This window comes from Indicator indicator, chromosome 3 (genome assembly GCF_027791375.1).
Source record: "Indicator indicator isolate 239-I01 chromosome 3, UM_Iind_1.1, whole genome shotgun sequence".
NCBI lineage: Eukaryota > Metazoa > Chordata > Aves > Piciformes > Indicatoridae > Indicator > Indicator indicator.
Genome location: NC_072012.1, coordinates 22,814,566 through 22,834,178, shown reverse-complemented (window position 1 = coordinate 22,834,178; position 19,613 = coordinate 22,814,566). Strand labels below are relative to the sequence as shown.

Sequence of the window (19,613 nt, the reverse complement as noted above, 5' to 3'; positions counted from 1 at the left end):
GGGATCCCTGTGTTGGAAGAAAAGTAAAACATTAAACAAGATGAAACAGGCATTTTCATAGAGGATTGTACATAACACACAGCATTTAGTCAAGTACTCAATCATGACACTACTTGGAGTACAAATACTTTAAAGATTTAATGGACTATCTTTTTTTTTGTTGGTTCTGCTGTCTCTGGTCTGCTGTCATTCATTTTGATTAAACATGGGATACTATATGAACCCATTTCTAACTGATTTTTGCTAGATGTGTCTTGCATATTCAGGAAAACAGCATCAAGCTGAATCTTCTTTGTATTTAAGTTCATCTTGGAAGATGAGCATGAAGGAGGAGCTGGAAGCTGATACTTTCCAGCTTTCTGGCTTTGACCCATTGGAACACACACAAGAGCCAAACTAGAGAAAGTTATGCAGGTTTAGACTGCACTCAAGTATGGGCTATGAAAAGGTTGAGTCCCAATTCATCATAACTAGCCCTGCTACTACCAAGTGCATCTCATGGCCCTTGACAAGTAGGCAAAGTTGGCAGAAGTGCTCTGATGAGGACCCATAAATAGTCTTTTGTAAGAGTCTGTGAGGCTCTATGTTATTGAGCACAGGCAAAGAGAACCTACAGATCCTGGCTGTGGCCTGTTGCAAACCACTTCCAGATCTGGACCTCCTCAGGAGGGAGAGTGCAGAGGGGTAAGCCAGAAGCTTTTGCTTTTCCAAGAAAGCCAAACACAATCATTATGAATTATTGTAGGGGAAGGCAAGGACTGCACTCTGCTAACATGTCCCAAATTGCCTCAGTATTTTTAATAATATTTTGGCCTATGTTCCCTCCTGAAATTCCTGTAGGACTCCTGTGCACTGCCCTTTTCCTTAATTTTCAGTGAATTTGGGCCACAAGCTTGTGTTTCCTTAGAAGCGTTTTAACTCCTCAGGTTTTTGTATTTTCTAACTTTTTTTTTCCTATCCCACACAATTCCTACTACTGCTGGTGTAATTCGTTCTGGAACTATCTTGAAATTTTTCACTGTTTGCCTTAACTTCTTAGTTACTGTCTCTGCATGACTGTGGACATCTTTGCATTATTCTCAGTCTGTTTTGACCTTTTCATCTGGGAAGGTATTGAATACTAATCTTGAGTGCAGGTCATTGCATGGCTGTTCTGTTTCTAAGCCACCATTGTTTGGGACTTAGAAAAACTTGTTTATTTTTTTTATCTGAAGGAAAGGTGGCACAATAAATCCACTAATATCAGGTAAAAATCTTTTAAATGAAAATAAAAGATTAATTTTCAAACTAGTTGTTAGATGGTTTAAACCATGTCTTGACTGCGAGGTGTTCTTAGTATGTGTGCAGTTCTTACTTATCGGGACAGATGGAGCAATCCTGTCTATGTTTCCTACTGCATCCCTCTGATCCATGTGGCCAGTGTTAACAGTATCTTTGAAAACCCATTGACTGTTTTCTTCCTTTTGTTCCTGTAGCTGCCATTGTCTGCCTGCATTTGAGTTCTGTTATTTCACAATGAGAATGAGTGTTGACAATTTATCCCTTGCATGAAAAAAGGACATTTGGTTTGTTACTTTTTTTGGCAGCTGTGTGCTAGTCAATGTAAATTAATCATGTGTTTTAGTAACTTGAATCCTAACTGGGATTCCCTGTGTATTTTAGAACTGTTCATCTTTCTGGTGGTAGAATAACTTATTCTGTCCAAGAGGGCTAAAAAGCAGAAAAAGAACTTGGGGGTACATAAGGATGTATCAAGCCAATTTTTTTCATTTCAGTTTAGACAGATCAGTTCTTTTTAAAGATTGCTTTAAGGCAAAAGCATTGCTATGTTTAACTGGAGTTTTTAGAGCTTTACCCTGGAGAATAGGCTCCAAATTTGACAGAAAAGTGGCTGAAGGGGTGTGTAAATGTTGTCTCTGGTGTCAGGCATCTAGCTGTCATTGTTTTGTTAAAATTGCAACAATATCTGCAAGACAGGGGTTTCTGAAAGTAAGAGATTATGCATACAGAGAAGAGGCTGTCCCAGGCAGCTGATTCTCTGAAATTCCATACCTGCAGAAAATAAGCAACTGCTTATTCAGATCCTGCAACTGATCTGATTGCTACACCTCTACCTTCAGACAGGGGAAAAAATGTCATAATTTATGGATGGGAGGGATAGGTAAACTGAGGTGGGCAATTTAATCCTGGCATTTTCTAATACCACATTGCTTAATTAAGTAACGTCCTGGACCTTTGATAACATAGGACTGAAAAGAACTTAGCTCCTATGCCATTAGTTGGTAGAGTGTAAGGCAAGACATCTCCTCAGGACAGTTTACTCCAGCTTTGTATTCTACTCTTAGTTTTTTGTGCTTTCTTCTCAGTGATCTACTATGCCGTGGTTTCAGTGAGGATATTGGCCTAGATGGGCTGAAATTTTAGTAGGAATACTGATATTTGTGTCATACACCGAGAGTTCAAACTGTTCACCTTTAATATGACTTTTACTTTTTTTTAGGTGAATGTAAGAATTTGCAAGAATTAAATCTCTCTGAATGCCAGGGGTTAAGTGTGAGTACTCCTCACTTTTCCCACAAACTCTTGTTTATACCAAGAATGATTTTTAAAGAATCCTTTTAAAATCTGTAGAATCATTTAAAAGCTACAGAATCACCTTGCTACATAATATAATACTTGCTGTACGATATGATAATTACAGTGTTAGTATTTCGAGGTCATATGCTTCTCAAGGACTGTGCTGCATGCAGGTTCCTGCAGGAAGGCAGTAGGTTAGAAAGGGCCAGGGCTTGCCAAATTGTAAAGACTCAAGCAGTGTTTCATAACTGCCCATTCTGTTTGGTTGTTAGTATGCTTGCTGATGCATATTTGGTATGTACCAACAAGCACATCCCTAGGCAGAGCCTGACTGATGGGACAGCAGACATTTGCTGATTACACTCTGGTCAATACAGCCAGTGCAGCTGCCCGCAGAAGGACAGACTGTTGGCATGCATGGAAATTTATTGACCACGATTCTCAGGTCAACGTGTTTGAGTCCATTCAGATGGAATGATGTATAGAACAATATAGGTGGTACCACTTGTTCAGGTCAATAAAACAGAGTAGCCTTATACTTACTCAATCTGATACCTCCCTATGGGGTAGAACTGAAAAGGTAGCGTTTAGTAAAGCGTACTACTGGTTAGAGAAGCGTGCCAGAGCTTATGGGGAAAATGTGCCAGTGACTTCAGATACCAGGACTGGCTAACAGGGATCCTGTGCTCTGCAGGACTCTCTAGTGTAGGATGTTTCCTTGGACTGGAATGTTAAAATTCCTGTAGTTCAAGTGAGCTGCAGTAGCATCATAGAGTCCTAGAATGGAAGGGACCTCAGAGATCATCTACTCCCATCTCCCTGCCATGGGCCTCATCCAACCTGGCCTTGAACACCTCCAAGGAGGAGGCATCCACAACCTTCCTGGGAAGCCTATTCCAGAATCCCACACCCCTCAATGATGTATCTCTCAGTATCCTGCTTCAAAGCCTCCTAAGAAAGCCGCAGTGATGTATCAAAATGATGATGATTTAAAGATATTTATTAATGTTTTTTCCCCTTGTTACTCTGTATAAAGATGTAAGAAATTAACACAAATATAATTTTAATGTACTGCTGTACTTTTTGTTATTCAGGATGAATCAATGAGACTCATATCAGAAGGCTGCAGAGCTCTTCTCTATTTAAATCTGTCACATACAGGCATTACTGACAGAACACTACGGCTGTTGCCAAGGTATAGCTGAAGAGAAACATGAAAGTGTATTTGTTTAATCTTGCAGATGTAGCAGAAATGCTTTTTACAAGTGATTTACAGCATTGTGTGCTATACAGAATGAAAAAATTGCCCCATATACTTGATTTAGATAGCAGTTCTATTCTCTTTTTTTTGTATAATTAAAATACCGACAAGGCTACCTTATATATTTCACAGAGTTTTACAGGAACTTTCAAAAGAACAAGCTAGCAAAAATTGTCTTGTGCATGTCCAGATACTAATGATGATGCAAGATGTTTGCAAGTTAGATATGTTCTTAAAAATTTAATTTTGCAAAAGAGAGTAGTGGATAGGTGCATCGTGTGAGCCAAGGCCTAGTGTGACAACTGCAGAAGAGTTATTCCAAACTCTTGTTTGGAGCTTAGTGAGCTGAAGGTAGAGAATTTGTGTTTGTAGAGAAGTCTCTTTTAGGTGTCTTCCTTCATGAGACTTGAAGTCTGTCTGGAAGGTAGAATTGCTGCATATAAAGCTACCATAAAGGAAAAGAGGTTTGCTGGTCCATGACACAAGCCATCACAAAGATGTATGTGGATTTGAAGATAACTGTATATTGTTTCTCTTTCCTGTGAGGAAAAGTTATGTCTGCCTTTCAACAGCAGCCCCAAGAAGTCCAGAAACATGATTTTCTTTGGCATTTTCATAGCACATTTTGACTTTTTTTAAACTTAGTTCATAATGCCACATCCTCATATAACTAACATTTGTTTTGGCTAAGTTTTCCATTTAGTTTCTCCAATCTTACCACTCATCTTTTCCTCAGTATTGTTCTCCTAATGATCTGTGTTTTCTCCACGTTGGCTGGTATTTTGATTTTTTAAATTTCCATGTCTTCATGTTGAAGTTCGGAACAGCTTTCTAGAAGTAGTCTCAGTGTATGTTATTCTGGTTGTCCAGGTATGCTGTTGCTACCAAGAGTCAGAACCATTCCTTTCTTTTGATGTATAAATACCACATATCCAAGGAAGAATTCTCCAGAGTAGGTAAAATTTTCAATGCAACAAAATGTTTAAAGCAAAAAAGAAAAATTCTCCACCAACAAAATATATTTTGCAGTTAAGATGTACCATGTTAATAAAAAATGCTCCAAATCACACTTGATTTAAATCTGATTTAAACCCATATAATACCACTGGTTTTATTGACAATTTCTGGATAAAAAGCAAAGCTTATTGTTTCTGAGATGATGGGGAATGTAATAAAGTTGGTGTTCTGTGAAGATTTTCATAGCAGACAAATTTCATAAACACGTCACATGCCATCTCATTAGCTCTGTTAGCAAGCAGCTAACAGAAAGTTCTTAGAGGTGGCAGTATTGCCTTTCACACTACTACACACAAAGTTTGCTATTGTGCACCAAATGTCCATTACTGGAACAAGGAACAAGTGAAATGTAGACTGTGTGCTCAAAACTCTTTGGTCATTTTTGATTCTCTCCTACTGTTCTATATTACACAATAGGGATCATCAACTACAATCTGCCTCTGAAAAGTTATGTTGCATATAGTAGACATAAATATTGTCTAGCAGGAGTAAATGTCAGAAAGTGATGTTGTCAGATTGCTTTAAAATGATCCTGAGATTGATAATGCCAAAATTAACTGAAACACCAGTATGACAGAACTGCAGAATTTAACTGTGTCTGTGTGTTCTCTTACTTTAAAAATGGCAGTGGGTGGCATGTATTAAAATTCTCAGACCATAAAATGGGTCATATGACCTGTAAAGAAAATCAATGTCTCAAAGTATTTTGATCACAGTCTTCAAAGTGCAGTAAGAAAGGCTTCCCTGCATCTTAAGTTGTGCAACCCTTGTGGCAACATACACTTGTGAAAGACTCAGAACTTCCAGGGTACGAAAACCAGTCTCTTAATTTATGAACTATTTTGTCAGATAAGTTTAGAAAAATGCTCTCAGAGTTGTATTCCACCCCCCCCTTTCTGTGGAATGTGTCACTAAAATGCAAAAAGACTTATGCTTCTATAAAGGGTACTATAAAGGATACTTTGATTACTGCATTTCATAGTAATTAAATGTTTCTGTTTATAAAACCATGCACCACAAATATGTGCCCTTATGTTCTAGTATCTGGCTCTCATGCACACTGTCTTGGGATATTTTTGTTGTTTTGTTTTGTGTTTTTTTGTGTGGGAGGGGTTTTTTGCTTGTTTGTTTTTTTCATGAAATACAATCTTATTTGTAATTTCTTAATATTCTTGTATTATACTTTTTTTTCACAAGAACACTCTTTCTCAGCTTCCTTTGTATTTTTTCTTTGTGTTCAGTTCAAGTCAGCATATCTCCCCACTCTATACTAAAGTGTAAAGTCAGTTCCAAAAATGTGTGCAACTCCCTAAGCAGTCAGCTCCTTTGCGGGTGTTGCCATCTCTCTTCAAAATACCCAATTGTGCTGACTTGCAGAACTGCATGACTGTATCCCTACAAATGTCTACCAGAGCAGTAGGTCCTAATTGTAGGTTTGGTTTTTCTGCATGCTTTCATTTCTGTGCTTGTGGCAATTGTTATTTATTCCAGTTAGAAATGTAGCTCAGTAAAATGAATAGTTTTCAGTATATTCTAAACCAAAGCTGCAGATGGAAACTTAAGTATATTCAGGGTATAGACTCTTGCTCTTACAGAGTGCTGTGTTGATTAACATTTTCCACTCACACAGTCTGCTTTCTTGTAACTAACATTTACTATAAAGAAATGTTTTCCAAAAGAACAGCTTGAGCCCTAACACCCGATGATTCACTTTTTGGTAATTCTCTTCTGTATCTCTTTCAGTTTTTCAGATTCTTTTAATAGTGCTTTTCAAATCAATATATGATTTGAGAAGCTCTAACTGTACATATATGCTTTTAACATCCTTTGACAAAGATGTGGTTTTCATTTCCAGCAGGCACTGCTTGTGAGATCAAAGGCAAACACAGTCTAACAAACTTATTTTGAAAAGTCTCTTTCCTTTAAAGTATGCACAGGAAAACCCCATGTAATTAAACTCTCATGCTTTTGCAGTTATTTGAGATACATTTTAAATTATTCCATTTTCTTATGGTGGAATATGTTGTGTGATAGTGCTGTTCTCCCAGAATTTGCAGTACAAGGAGCAGAGTAAAAAGTGCAGAAGAGATTTTGAAACTTCAACAAGTAGATAATTCTATTTCAGATCAAACATCTTTCTTTACAGTAGTTTTCAGACTGCTTTAAATATGGTATTTTATGTCTTTTGATTCTGTAAGATACCCTTGTAATAATTTGCTCTCTGGATTGTTTTTCTTACAAAGCAGCTTCCCCAATTTACAGCATCTGAGTCTAGCTCACTGCAGAAAATTCACAGACAAAGGTTTACTGTACCTGGGCTCTGGAAAAGGCTGCCACAAGCTCCGCTATTTGGACCTCTCAGGTTGCATTCAGGTTTGTCATTCACGTCTTTCTTTCATTCTGTGAAGAGAATCCTTTATGTGACTGGCTGCATCCTGCCTTCATGGTATACTGAAGCAGAACAAGCACTGCAGCAGACTTCCAGGGTTTTGAATTACAGGACTACAGCTGTTTAAGTTTTACTAAGGAATAATAGCACTATAGGTTTGGATCCCTTCCAACTAACTGTCAGATCTATAAACAGCTAGTGCTGACTGCATAATGAGAACAAGCCTTGCTTTCTGGAGCCATAAATAGACTCATTCTATCTCATTATTAGTTAGGATTTTAAATCAGCAGCTTTGAAAATGCAGCTTTTACTACGAGATCAAAACATATAAAAGCTACTCTGCAACAGAAAATTACAAATTTACACTTGATTTCCTGAGAAGGAAATTAATTAAAATGGAACTTCTGTGGCTGTTTTATATCAGTTTAATATATAAAGTAATGTTTATAAATGCAGTCTAAAAATAGTTAATGTTTTGGATTATTTTAATCTCCTACTAAGCTTCTAAAGACAAACAAGGTTTTAGAATCTTATACTATTTTAGAAACTTTCTAATATAGCCTGTATCTTGAAACATACTTTCAAAACAGTGTGAGACACAAACACTAAAGCAACAGAAGTCTGCCAATGTTTTAAGGTGAACGCCCACATTTATTTCTTTATATGCTGAGAGATTCCCAAGTTACAAAATATATGTGAAATTAGAAAGAGATGAGGAATTTAATGGTTTAGCTACGGTCTAACGAAACCTTCCCAGAACCAGGGATGGAGGCAGAGAGGGGAAGCAGTCCTATTTTGACCTCTTGTTACTGTGGGTGTCTCTTTTCTCTGAGAATCACACAGAGACTGTTGTGGGGTAACAATGTGTCATCTGAAATAAGAGCTGATGTTAGAGGGAAGGTAAAAGCTACCTACCTTTGAGCTACCTTTTCAAAATGCTAGGAACTGGTTATTTTTTTTCCAAAAGCAACATTTCTGCTTGTCCAGAAGTGCAATCATGAACTGTAAGGATCTGCCTCTAGAAAGCATTAGCTAATAGTAGTCAGAGAAGGATGATCATTATCAAACTGGGAATACCACAACCCGCCTCTTGCCAGAGGAAAGTGAGTTTGAGAGCACTGGAAGGGATTCCACAGCTTTCTCCATTTTGGGTTTCCCCATGATTCTGGAACAGTGCTTAAGTACACAGGTATAACCAAAAAGAGTATCAAATTGCACCTCTATTGCAGAAAGCATTTTAACAACATAGAATTTTATTTCTGTCCTCTCCCCTTTCCCCCCCACTGGATGAACTTAAACAAAGGGAACATCTGTATGGCCACTGTTCCAGAACTACTTACAGAAATGCAGTGAAACTAGAGTGTAAACATTTCAATTATACTAAGCAAGTGTTCTATAGAACAAAACCTATATTCTGTAGAATACATATTTTTCCTCTTTTTTCATGCTTCCTATTTTTTCCTTCATTTTACCATGACACTTCTTTTCATAGGAGTTCTTTGATTACCGTTACTACTGTAGGATTTGCATGTCTGTTTAGAAAGGCCATCTACCACATTTTGCAAGTGGCAGCTTGAAGACTAAGCTTTTAAATAGCTTGTTAAAACAGAGTTAGGCAGAAGGTGGAATCAAGCATACATTTCTTAGTCTGTTGCCATAAACCAAGGCATTCTTTCCTCTTCTATTAATTCATGGTAATAGTGATGTTTGAACTGGAGATATGGGCCTTTTAAATAAACTCTCAGTAATTAGGGTTGTGTCATTATGACAGAAGCGGTAAATCTTTACATTAATGAGTTTTAAGATACTTTGATACAAATATAGAGATACTCTTGTGTCCTGCTCAAAAGGTGTCCTATGACATTATTGCTATTCACGGAGAATTAGCTAGAAAGCCTAAGATTTCTCTGTCCTGCTTCCAAAGCTCAGTAGTATATGTGGAATGTTTTCTGCTGTTAGAAACAAAACTGAAAAGATAGAAGGATATGAAGCAATTGCATGTGATTTACTGACACAGTAGATTGAGACAATACAACTAGGAGAGTTTGGTGAGAGAGGTTTTTCTTCCCCTGTATGCTGCTCTGATGAGACCCCACCTCAAGTACTGTGTTCAGCTCTAGGGCCCCAGCAGAAGAAAGACATGGACCTACTTGAGTGGGCCTGGAGGAGGGCCATGGAGCCAGGGCTGGTGCACCTTCCTTATGAGAACAGGCTGAGAGAGTCTGGGTTTTTCAGCCTAGAGAAGGCTCTGGGGAGACCTTATAGTGGCCTTGCAGTACTTAAAGAGGACCTGCAGGAAAGACTGGGATGGACTCTTTACCAGGGAATGTAATGATAGAACAGGAGGTAATAGTTTAAAGCTAAAAGAGGGTAGATTTTGGTTACATATTAGGAACAAATTCTTCACAATGAGGGTGGCAATACTCCAGAACAGGTTCCCAAAGAGGTTGTGGATGCCCCATCCCTGGAAGTGTTCAAGGCCAGGTTGGATGAGGCCTTGAACAACCTGATGTAGTGGAGGGTGTTCCTGCCCATGACAACGGGGTTGGAACTGGACGATCCTTAAAGTGCCATCCAACCCAAACCATTCTGTGACTCTATGATTTCTGTTTAGAAACTTGCTAATTCAGGAGTCTGCTAGTAAAAGCTTTTTTTGGACAGTGGAATATTAAAAGAAAAATTGCATGTGGAAGCAAGCCATCAATGTAGTGTGCCAAACAGCTGAAAGGGTGTCACAATTCATTGTATTAATCTTGACAAACTCAGAACAAAAATAAAAGGATAGCCCCTTTGTATCATAAGAATACTTCCTTTATCCTGACCACTGATTTTCCACTTTCTGCACTCACAGTACATGGACAACAGTAGAAATACAAAATAGTGTTTCTTATAAATACCTCCTGTCCACAGATACAATCTGTTCAGGGTGAGAAAGAAAGAATTTGAAAGCACTACTGTGTGTGTAGCAAATAAGCCAAAACCTGAGTAAAAATTCTAAGTGTTCCTATTCTTTGAAATTAAGAAACTATTAAAATATTAAATTAAATTTAATAAATATGAAAATATTAAAAGATTAAATAAATGTTGACATATTTACAAACAATTCATTATTTCCCTATTTTCTAAATCTATGGGGACAAGCCTTTAGCTGTGGTTTGTTCCGTGTTTCCTTTGATGTACTTTCAGATCACAGTATACTGGCATACATTTAAGGAAAAACCCAGATCGGTCATTTGCATATTAGACTGAAAACTCCTCTGAGCCAAGGAATTAGATTTTATGTACAATTGTTGCACTGACTTCTAACTCTGTACATGCAAGAAAAATAATACATTTATAAAATATCTTACTGAGTCATACAGGAAAAATCTTTTTTGCCAAATTTTATAGGATCTAAGACTCATAGTAAATTTCAAAACATCCTCCCTCACAACTAGTTTGAAGAAGGAGGTTTAAGTGGGATTTTACTGATCCAGGGTAAAGAATGCATTATTAAATTCCATATGAATCCTAACATCGTATCAATTCTTGGGTCAAGCTGTTTGCTCTTGAGGCAGTCTTTTAAATACTGAAATTCCAAGTGAGTTGAGAAAGCAATTCTTTTACTAAATTGTGCACAAAATACCAGATTTTCTACACCTTGTCTTCAAGAGTGCCTGAAGTTTAATTGATAATCCACAGGGACTTTAGAAAAGAAATTACATATTAAGAAGGGAAAAAAAAGGAAATAATAAGACAAATATACACAATATTGCAGCAGCATCTAAATGGTGAATAATTTAATTGCATCTTATCTGAATGAATGTTTCACATTGGAACTATCTCAACTTGCTGCCTGAGATTCATTTTCCAGGTTAAAGTTTACAAAACAGTTCAAGTGAAGTGACAATTTGAAGCAATCTGTGCAGGGATATTATTAGCTGCTTCAATAGAATTTGGTTTGACTTGCATGGAAGCAAATGCAATTTGTAGTCTCAAATGGCTGTTAAGCAAACAGGTTTTTTTCAAAGAGATTAGAAGCCTTCTAGACTACCCATAACATTACTGAGTTCCAGAAACAGATGCACTACTTCTGTCCATCAAAATGGGTGAGTTTGATCTGATTACCTGCAACCTACTAGCTAACGTTTTGAGAATGGCAAATTCACTTCATTTTAGATGTCTAATCTAAGGCAGTGCCTAGAAAATTACCTTAATTTGTTTATATAACAACTAGGCAAGGAGAGACTCGGTCTCCAGAGGTGAGTCAGACTTTTTCAGGACTGACCTGTCTTGGGATCTTTCTTCGTCTTTGCTCTACAGATATCCCACGTTTTGTAAGTGTCTAGCACAGACACCTCAGTTATATTTCTAATTTCAGTTGAGTAAACAAAGGCTTTAGCATTAGCAGTCTAATTTTAAAAACACCATCAATATTGTTGGCACTTTCTTGACTTAGCATGTTTCCTGTTGCCTCAGTTTTTAAGTCTTCTAAATTGTGATTCCTTTTCTACAATTATCAGAACAACATGTAAGCCTTGCAAATTTTTATCTTACTGCTCAATTAAATGAATATGTTTGCAAAGTCAGGAGCTTAAAACCAGTCTCCTGAGTCTGTGTTTATTTTTTTTCAGTGGCATTTTAAATCTCTTGTCCAAATGCAATATGTAAGCTAACTAAGATCCATCATTTGATTGTCCTTCCATCTGAATTGTAGGTACCTAGACAGGAGGGACCTTGTATTCCTACTCTCTGTCTAACTGTAATCACCAGCCTGGATGAGTACTCTTAGCCATTAACCATGTGTTGATGGTAAAAATCCTAAGAACAACATGCAACAGGCCCCTTTAAGTCTGGCACCTTCCTTGGATTAGCAGTTACAGGAGTGAGTTGTAGTTGGCTACAAGCGGAGCATTCATTTGAACCGTGGCTTGCAAACTCTTTTTGAACAATAAGCATAGCTGAATATGGCATGATCTGCACTGTCTCACCAGTACTATCTGCAGATCCTCACTGGTGTGTTACCCATATTAACCACATTCCCAAAGTCAAGGTATCCTTTTGTCCAGTAGACATGCCCCGACTGGAGGGGGTGTGAGAGCCTGGAGTATACCAACAGACTCTGCATGGTCTGACCAGCTTGTGGTTCCAAGATGGTTATCTTCTTGTATAATCCTTTTCTATAGCCTCCCCTCCTGTTCCCAAAACAGCTCTTTTTCCCTCTACAGCTCTTTCAGTGTATACCTCCTTGGTCTGTTTTTCATTCCATAGGATTAATTAATTTCTTGGTTTAGTGAGCATCTAGGTACCTGTGATTGTAAAGTATTGACAAAAATCTCAAGCCTTTCTTGTGTTGTTTTTCTCAGGCTTGTTACAACATAAATATTTGATTTTTTACTTAGATTTCAGCTGATGGCTTCAGAAATATTGCCAATGGCTGCAGTGGGATTCGAGATTTGGTAATCAATAAAATGCCAACTCTTACAGACAGATGTATTCAGGTAAGAAATGAAAATAAATCTGTTCTTGAGAGACTTTCTGTGTTCGAACTGGGTTATAATCTCAATTTCAGTTGTCTTCTTTTCCTACACAGGTATGGCTGAATTATGGTCTCCTAGTTTATAAAGGAGAGGGTTTCAGTTTTTTCAATATAAGCAAATATAATTTTGCTACTGATTTTAACCATCAACAAAGAATTTTCTGCCATACTTTAGGCCTCCTCCAGTTACTTACTTCTTTTCTTTTTGTTCCCAACATGATAAATGTATGGAGTATTTCAGTAGCTTATATTCCAATCACTGTTAAAATGGAATAGGACTGTTTGAAATGGTAATCTTTGGTATTTTAGGCAGAATATTTGCTTGTCTTTTGCTACATGACAGCTTAGGTATAGGAAAATTTAATTTCATGGTTTTTTCCTTTGAAGGCTCTGGTTGAAAAATGCCAACAGATAATGTCCGTTGTCCTTCTTGACTCTCCACATCTTTCTGATACAACTTTTAGAGCTCTTGCTGAATGTAAACTTGTCGAGGTCAGCATTGAAGTTTATTATAATAATTCACAAAATTATTAGTATGATAGATTTTTAAAATTCATCCAGAAAATTTGATATAAATCTTTTGGCCAATTTCCATGGGTATTTGGATCAGACCCTTAATGGGTGTCAGATGTGTCATTTGTATCTTTCTGTATTTCAACAGGGAATAACCAAATTACTGATTCAAGTTTTGAACTGATGAGTAAAAGCTGCCCATACATCAGGCACATTCATGTGGCTGATTGCCAGAAGATTACAGATGTTGGTCTGAAGATGCTTTCCCCATTGAAGCATATTCTTGTACTGAGCATAGCAGACTGCATAAGGTACTATATTAAACCCAGATTCCTGCAAACCATTGCAGAGGAATATCAGTAAAGTTAATTGTGCTCATAATGAGTCTGTTAGCACATCTTTCAGTTTTAAAAATAAACTCTTAGAATGCTGGTACATGTATGTTAATATTTTAAAAAATATTTCATACAAGTAGTTCTTTTGTTCCTGTTTCACATTTTCAAAAACCCAGTCATTATTACCCCAGTTCAAGCAAAAAATTTAGCTAGTACTAGGATAGAAACACAACTTCTAATTTTTTCCAAGGCAACATTGTAATTTCTGCTGTAGAGGAAGGATATACATGATATGAAGGCTGTTCTCAGCTTCAGGTGTGTCATGTATCAGTAGAAACAAAGACAAACAAAGGAACAGGAAGGCAAAACCTCCAAACGTTTCTGAACAAGCAGACCTATAAAATAATAACAATGAGATAGAGCTGCTGTTTGTCTTTAAATTTCTGATGTGAAGTTGTAGAGATTCCGCTTTAGTTTGTGACTAAAGGATTTTTTTGTGCCAGTTAAGCTGTTTAAAACTCTGATAACATCGCCTGTAGATGAACTGAGAAGTGCTGGAGTGATATCATGACATCATGCTGGTAGTTCAGCTGGGCAGATGGGACAGCTGCTTGCATTTTCTGGTTTAATGTTTAGAAGGCTGGATTTTCCAGGCTGTTAGCCAGATCTTGGACTGAGAGTGTGTTTGCACATGTCTATACTCTCTACTGTTAAAGCGTTGCTGAGTTGCCTTAAAACAGTTTAAGCAGTAGTAAAACTATTGTAAAACTCTGTACTTGTATTGTTACTTTTGCAGACACCTGTAGAAATTTCAGCATTAACAAAGTTCTAGGTTTAAACACATCTGAGCTTGCTAAAGAGTTTATCAGAAGAAATATGAAAATAGAAAAGGGAGATTGTTAGTATTTATGGTTTTCTTATTTGGACAGTGTGTTGCCCTAAAAGTTCATATTGTGAGTCAGAAACGCTCAGGAATTTCTCTTAGAAATTAAGGGAAGCACCATGCTGGTGGCAGAATCTTAATAAGAACAGATTTTGCAATGCTTAGCCATTTTGGTGTTCTTAATCGGTTCCCTTTTTTCACTGACATTTTATCTTAGCCTGTGAGTCAAAGCTTTTCAAATTTAGTCATATGGAAAATATTTTGACAAATGCAAGAGACAGAGCAAGTCTAACGACTCAGAATTCTTAGATTACAGGAAGTATTTGACTATGTGTGAAAATTGAAGAAAGAAATTAACTGATCATAATGATTAGATTTAGAAATAATAGGTGTGGGAGTAAAAAGGCATCTATAACTGATCATAATTATTAGATATAGAAATAATAAATACGTGAGAAAAAAGGTATCTATAACAACTGGACACAGGCTAGAGTGGTGGCTCATACCCTTGAGACATCTTTCCATTTGAAGTATGTTCATGTATGATAGTATCTGGCCTGTGGTCCTGTGCAGTTAATCTCTGATTAGTGACCCTTAGCACCTTTATTCACAGCAAAACTATTTCAAAAGTTACAAGGTGGCCATTTCAGCCCCCAGGCCTAGTATAGTTACAGAACATCTGCCTTTTTTTTTTTTTTTTAACTTGGCTGTGTTGCCAGGCTCTGCATTCCTTACAGACTTTACGCAAGGTAATTGTTCTGAGAGTATATTTCTTAGATGTATCTATCTGGAGTGAAGAAGTGCTGCACCGTGAAATGACAACACAGGTGCCACAAAGGTTGAATTATTGATGTGATTCACATCTGTAGTTTGTGGTCTCACAAAGAGGCTCTGTTCAGGTTATCATTCTATTAATGTGTCTCTAGGACTTTGGAATTTGCAGTGATTATTTGTGTTCAACAAACTATACAAGCCAAAATATGATTATTTTCTAAAGAATTCTGCAATTTTTTTATACATCGAGGACACATAGCAAATACTGGGAATGCACTGGAATCTGAGTGTAGAAAGTAATGCGAAACATGCCAGAGGTGTCAACTGTGTTGAAACACACAAATTTGGGTCAGCTCTCTAATGCATTCAACTTGGCTAAAAGATTTTCTCTCTACTTAATTTTTATAACCTTTGTGTATGCTGTGAGTTACCAATTTCTGTGTGAAGCATACAGTTAAGTAAAATACTCTGAGGAAGAGCATAGGTTAACTCTTCACATGTATGTACAGAATAGCTACTACATACATACACTACCTGTGACTTCTAAGTGTGCTGGGAGAGCATTCTTCCTTTGAATTATTTCAGTTCTTTAACAGAGATACTGAAACAAATATTACTCTGAAATGTTTAAGCAGGTTCTGATACTTTCTACATATACTTTTCAAGCCCTCTTTTTTGGAGTGCTATCATATCTGAGTGGTGGAACTAATGGAAATTCCCATCATCTCCAACAGACTCTTTTTCAGAAAGTCCTGCTTTTCAGCAGTTCCAAAGAGCAGTGTTTTTCTAATCAAACCGTTAATTATTCTGGATACTTTTGGGTTATAAAAAGCTAGTAAAAATATACCATTATTAATTTCTGCTCATCTGACTGCTCATGAAACTGAGACACCTGGGGCTGTTTAGTCTGGAGAAGGCTGAGAGGAGACCTTATCAACATTTATAAATATCTGCAAGGTGGATGTCAAGATGAAGGTGCCAGGCTCTTTTTGGTGGTGTCCAGTGCTAGGACAAGGAACAACAGGTACAAGCTAGAACACAGGAAGTTCCACCTCAACATGAAGAGACACTTCCTTATGGTGAGGGTACCGGAGCAGGCTGCCCAGGGAGGTTGTGGAGTCTCCTTCTCTGGAAAGTTTCAAAACCTGCCTGGATGTGTTCCTGTGTGACCTGCCCTTGGTCTGGTGGGGGGCTGGACTCGATCTCTGGAAGTCCCTTCCAACCCCTAGCATTCTGTGATTCTGTGATCTACAATACAGGCTGCTGAATACAAATTGTATGGTGACTTGTCTGGAGTAGGAGAATTCTGTATCCTAATTTTTGCCTGCATTTCTCTTCTAGAATCAGCAATGGAGGTGTAAGGCCATTTGTACAAGGCTCTTCAGGAGCTAAGCTAAGAGAGCTGAATCTGACTAATTGTATTCGTGTCACTGATGTTTCTGTCACAGAAAGAGGACAAAGGTACTGTAGTGCAGTATGATATTTTTCATGTATGGTTAGCCTTTCAACATACTTCTAGTGTTAGTACTCTGACTATGTTACCAAAATGGGTAAAATTATGCAGGTAATCTTAGACAGCAAATTGTTACTAGATAAATGAGTAGTCCCTGCTGGTATTGTGAGTCCCTTAAAAAATATCCACTATATATACAGAAACCTGTGAAGTCCTGATTTTAGGGGGAAAAAAGTGCTTAACTTAGGGTTTTCAATGACCATATTGCATGAAAAGATCAATGCGTATTAAGTCACATTTTTGTAAACTTAAATCCTGATGTCTGCATGAACAAAAAGCACTCTACTGCTAAACTACTTCAATTCCAGTTCCTCAGAAGTTCTGTTGAATAACTGAGCATCCCTGACCACAGCTGGATTGTCTGAGCAGTCACGTTTCTCAGGTCTCACTTGGCTGTGGTGTATTACAGTGCTTAATTACACAGTCAAACTCAGTCATCCATCTATGGTCAGTGAGTGCTGTTTTGCAGAAGCTGGCAATGTCCTCATTGCTGACTACTGTTACTTGTGTAGCTGTGGATGGGAGTAGGTGTAGTCATGAGGTCCTGAATTCTTTCATTGTAGTGATCTTTGAAGTTCTTATGCAAGATATGAGGGATTTGGAGATGGGATCAAGTTAAGCATCATCTAATGTAAAAAATATTTATACTACAGCTCCTTGATTTCTGTATTTTGATTCAATGTCATTGCTGTTGATGGTTTGAAATGCTTATGCATTATGAGTACAATCCATGGAAGTGCCTCTGTAAGCTAGCCAGCAGACGTCTGGTATGATTCAGTGGGTCTAGAGTGTTTCTTTTCATAGGGCCCCTGAATAACACTTAGCAAGCCTTATTATGAAAATGTACTTGCTGTACTACAGGTCTACTACAGAAGTAGAATAATGACATTTCTGGGGTTTTGTGTTTTGGGGTTTTTTTAAACTTTAATTTAGATGCCACAAATTGACCTACCTAAATCTGTGTCACTGTGAAAATGTGACTGATGCTGGGATTGAAGCTTTGGGAAGTATCTCATCATTGATATCCATTGATCCCTCTGGAACCAGCATCTCAGATACGGTAAATATGAGTAAAGAGTGAAGAATGTGTTTACTGTTTACCTAGGCTTTCTGAAAAAAAATGCAGTTATCATTTAGATCATTTGAGAAATGCAAATAATACAACATTAGCCCATGTACAGGCATTACTCAATGGAAGGGAATTCTTATGCTGGACAATTCTCACATCTGAAAGAGAAACAGAAACCATCAAAACCAAAAAGTTTGGCTGCTGTGAAACTGATCTGAAAAAAATGTTTGTTAAACATAATTTTTTTTTTTTTGCTCTAGGATGATTAGATCTGAGGGAGACTGGGAGGCGGGGGGGAAGTATTTAAAAAAAATTATAAATGTGTAAAAATCGTGTTTTCCATGAACTAAATCCTGAATGCTGGCTCTAGCAGAGGCACTGCTCTATACTGTGGACTAGGAAATTACTGTTAGTGAAAGAATTGCTAACAAGATACTTTCAATGTGTCAAGTTGCTAAGAGTCTGGAAAGCATAACAGTGAGTGTGGGAGCCAGGTTGAACATCACAGGCCTCCACATTAGATGTTCTTGGCAGATACTGAGAGCCCATTCTGCAGTTCCTTAACTTTTGGGGCAAACTCTTTTCTTAAAACACAGAAATCTGGGAGAAACCTCATGAAGAAACTATTCTCTCAGTCACTGGTCAAACAGAATTCTGACCAAAAGCTTTATTATTTGGCTCTAGTACAGAGTTTGTCCAAAAGTAGTTAAAATGTGGGGAGAAAAGCAATTGAAATGCTGTGTCTTTTATGGAACCCTGAAATAGAAAAGGATAAATAAAGAGGGTTGAGAAACCCAAGACGACTTCATTTAATGTGATAATTTTAAATTTCATGTAATTATATCTGAATGAAATTTATGCTGCCTTGAATTGCAGTCTCATGATGTTTCAGCATCAATGTTTTCTTTCCCCTTGCCTGCCACAGCTAGGCTTTTAAAAGGCTCTCTTACTTCTTACTCCAGTTTTCACATAACACAACCCATGACCTTGGCCATAAGCCAACTTCTTTTGCTTACGCTGCACTGCGAAGGCTTTCAGCTTTCCCTCTGCCAGAAGACAGATAAATTAACCCAGAAACTGACTATTTATCATTTCTGTAATTTTTGATTGCTAGTACTAGCTACTGTGTTCAAGTAATATAATGTTCACACATGTATAATAAATATATTTTCTGGTCTTAAAACATCATATGATAAAAGGAAATCTAGCAAGCTGTTTTCTGACAAGCTGCTCTTTGTGTGCTCTGACTTTATACTATGCATTTTATTAGCATACAGAAGAAGTTGTATTAAGGTCTCTTTCAATGTAGACTTTGTTAGTATTGCTTCATTAATGTAACAGGGAGAAGAATGCCTAATATGCAGTAATCAGCACTGTAATGCTCTGGTGGCAAAGAGAAGCTCTAAGGCTCATTGCTTTCCTGCAGTCCATGCAGTAGGACTGCTGGCTTTGCTGTCTTGCTATTTCATGTCAAAACGAAGGATGTGCAACACAGACTTGCACTATGGAGAATTTTCCTTTCTGTGCTTTTTTTCCTTTTTTTTTGTTTTGTTTTGTTTTTTTAATGATAGTAGAAACATTCTGCCCATCAAAGGAAAACAGAATTTCCTGCAATAAATAACATATGCTTAAGGGAAGGAAGGAAAAATCCAAGAGTCATATTTTCTTAGAGATTTGTGTTCTGACCGTGACTGATTTTATCTTCGTGCTGCTGATGCATATGGCCTGGACCACCCATCTTCCTGTGACATGAATTAAGTATAG

At 37.4% G+C, this 19,613-nt stretch overlaps 1 protein-coding gene across 1 annotated transcript in view; it reads left to right on the top strand.

Annotated features, from left to right (window-relative positions):
- Positions 1-19,613, top strand: part of FBXL13 (F-box and leucine rich repeat protein 13) — a 63,471-nt gene that overhangs the window by 28,002 nt on the left and 15,856 nt on the right. Inside the window, 8 exon segments of the mRNA XM_054399779.1 lie at positions 2,501-2,553; positions 3,672-3,772; positions 7,099-7,228; positions 12,626-12,724; positions 13,150-13,265; positions 13,422-13,586; positions 16,609-16,728; positions 17,714-17,840. Of these exon segments, the coding sequence (XP_054255754.1) occupies positions 2,501-2,553; positions 3,672-3,772; positions 7,099-7,228; positions 12,626-12,724; positions 13,150-13,265; positions 13,422-13,586; positions 16,609-16,728; positions 17,714-17,840 (911 nt within the window).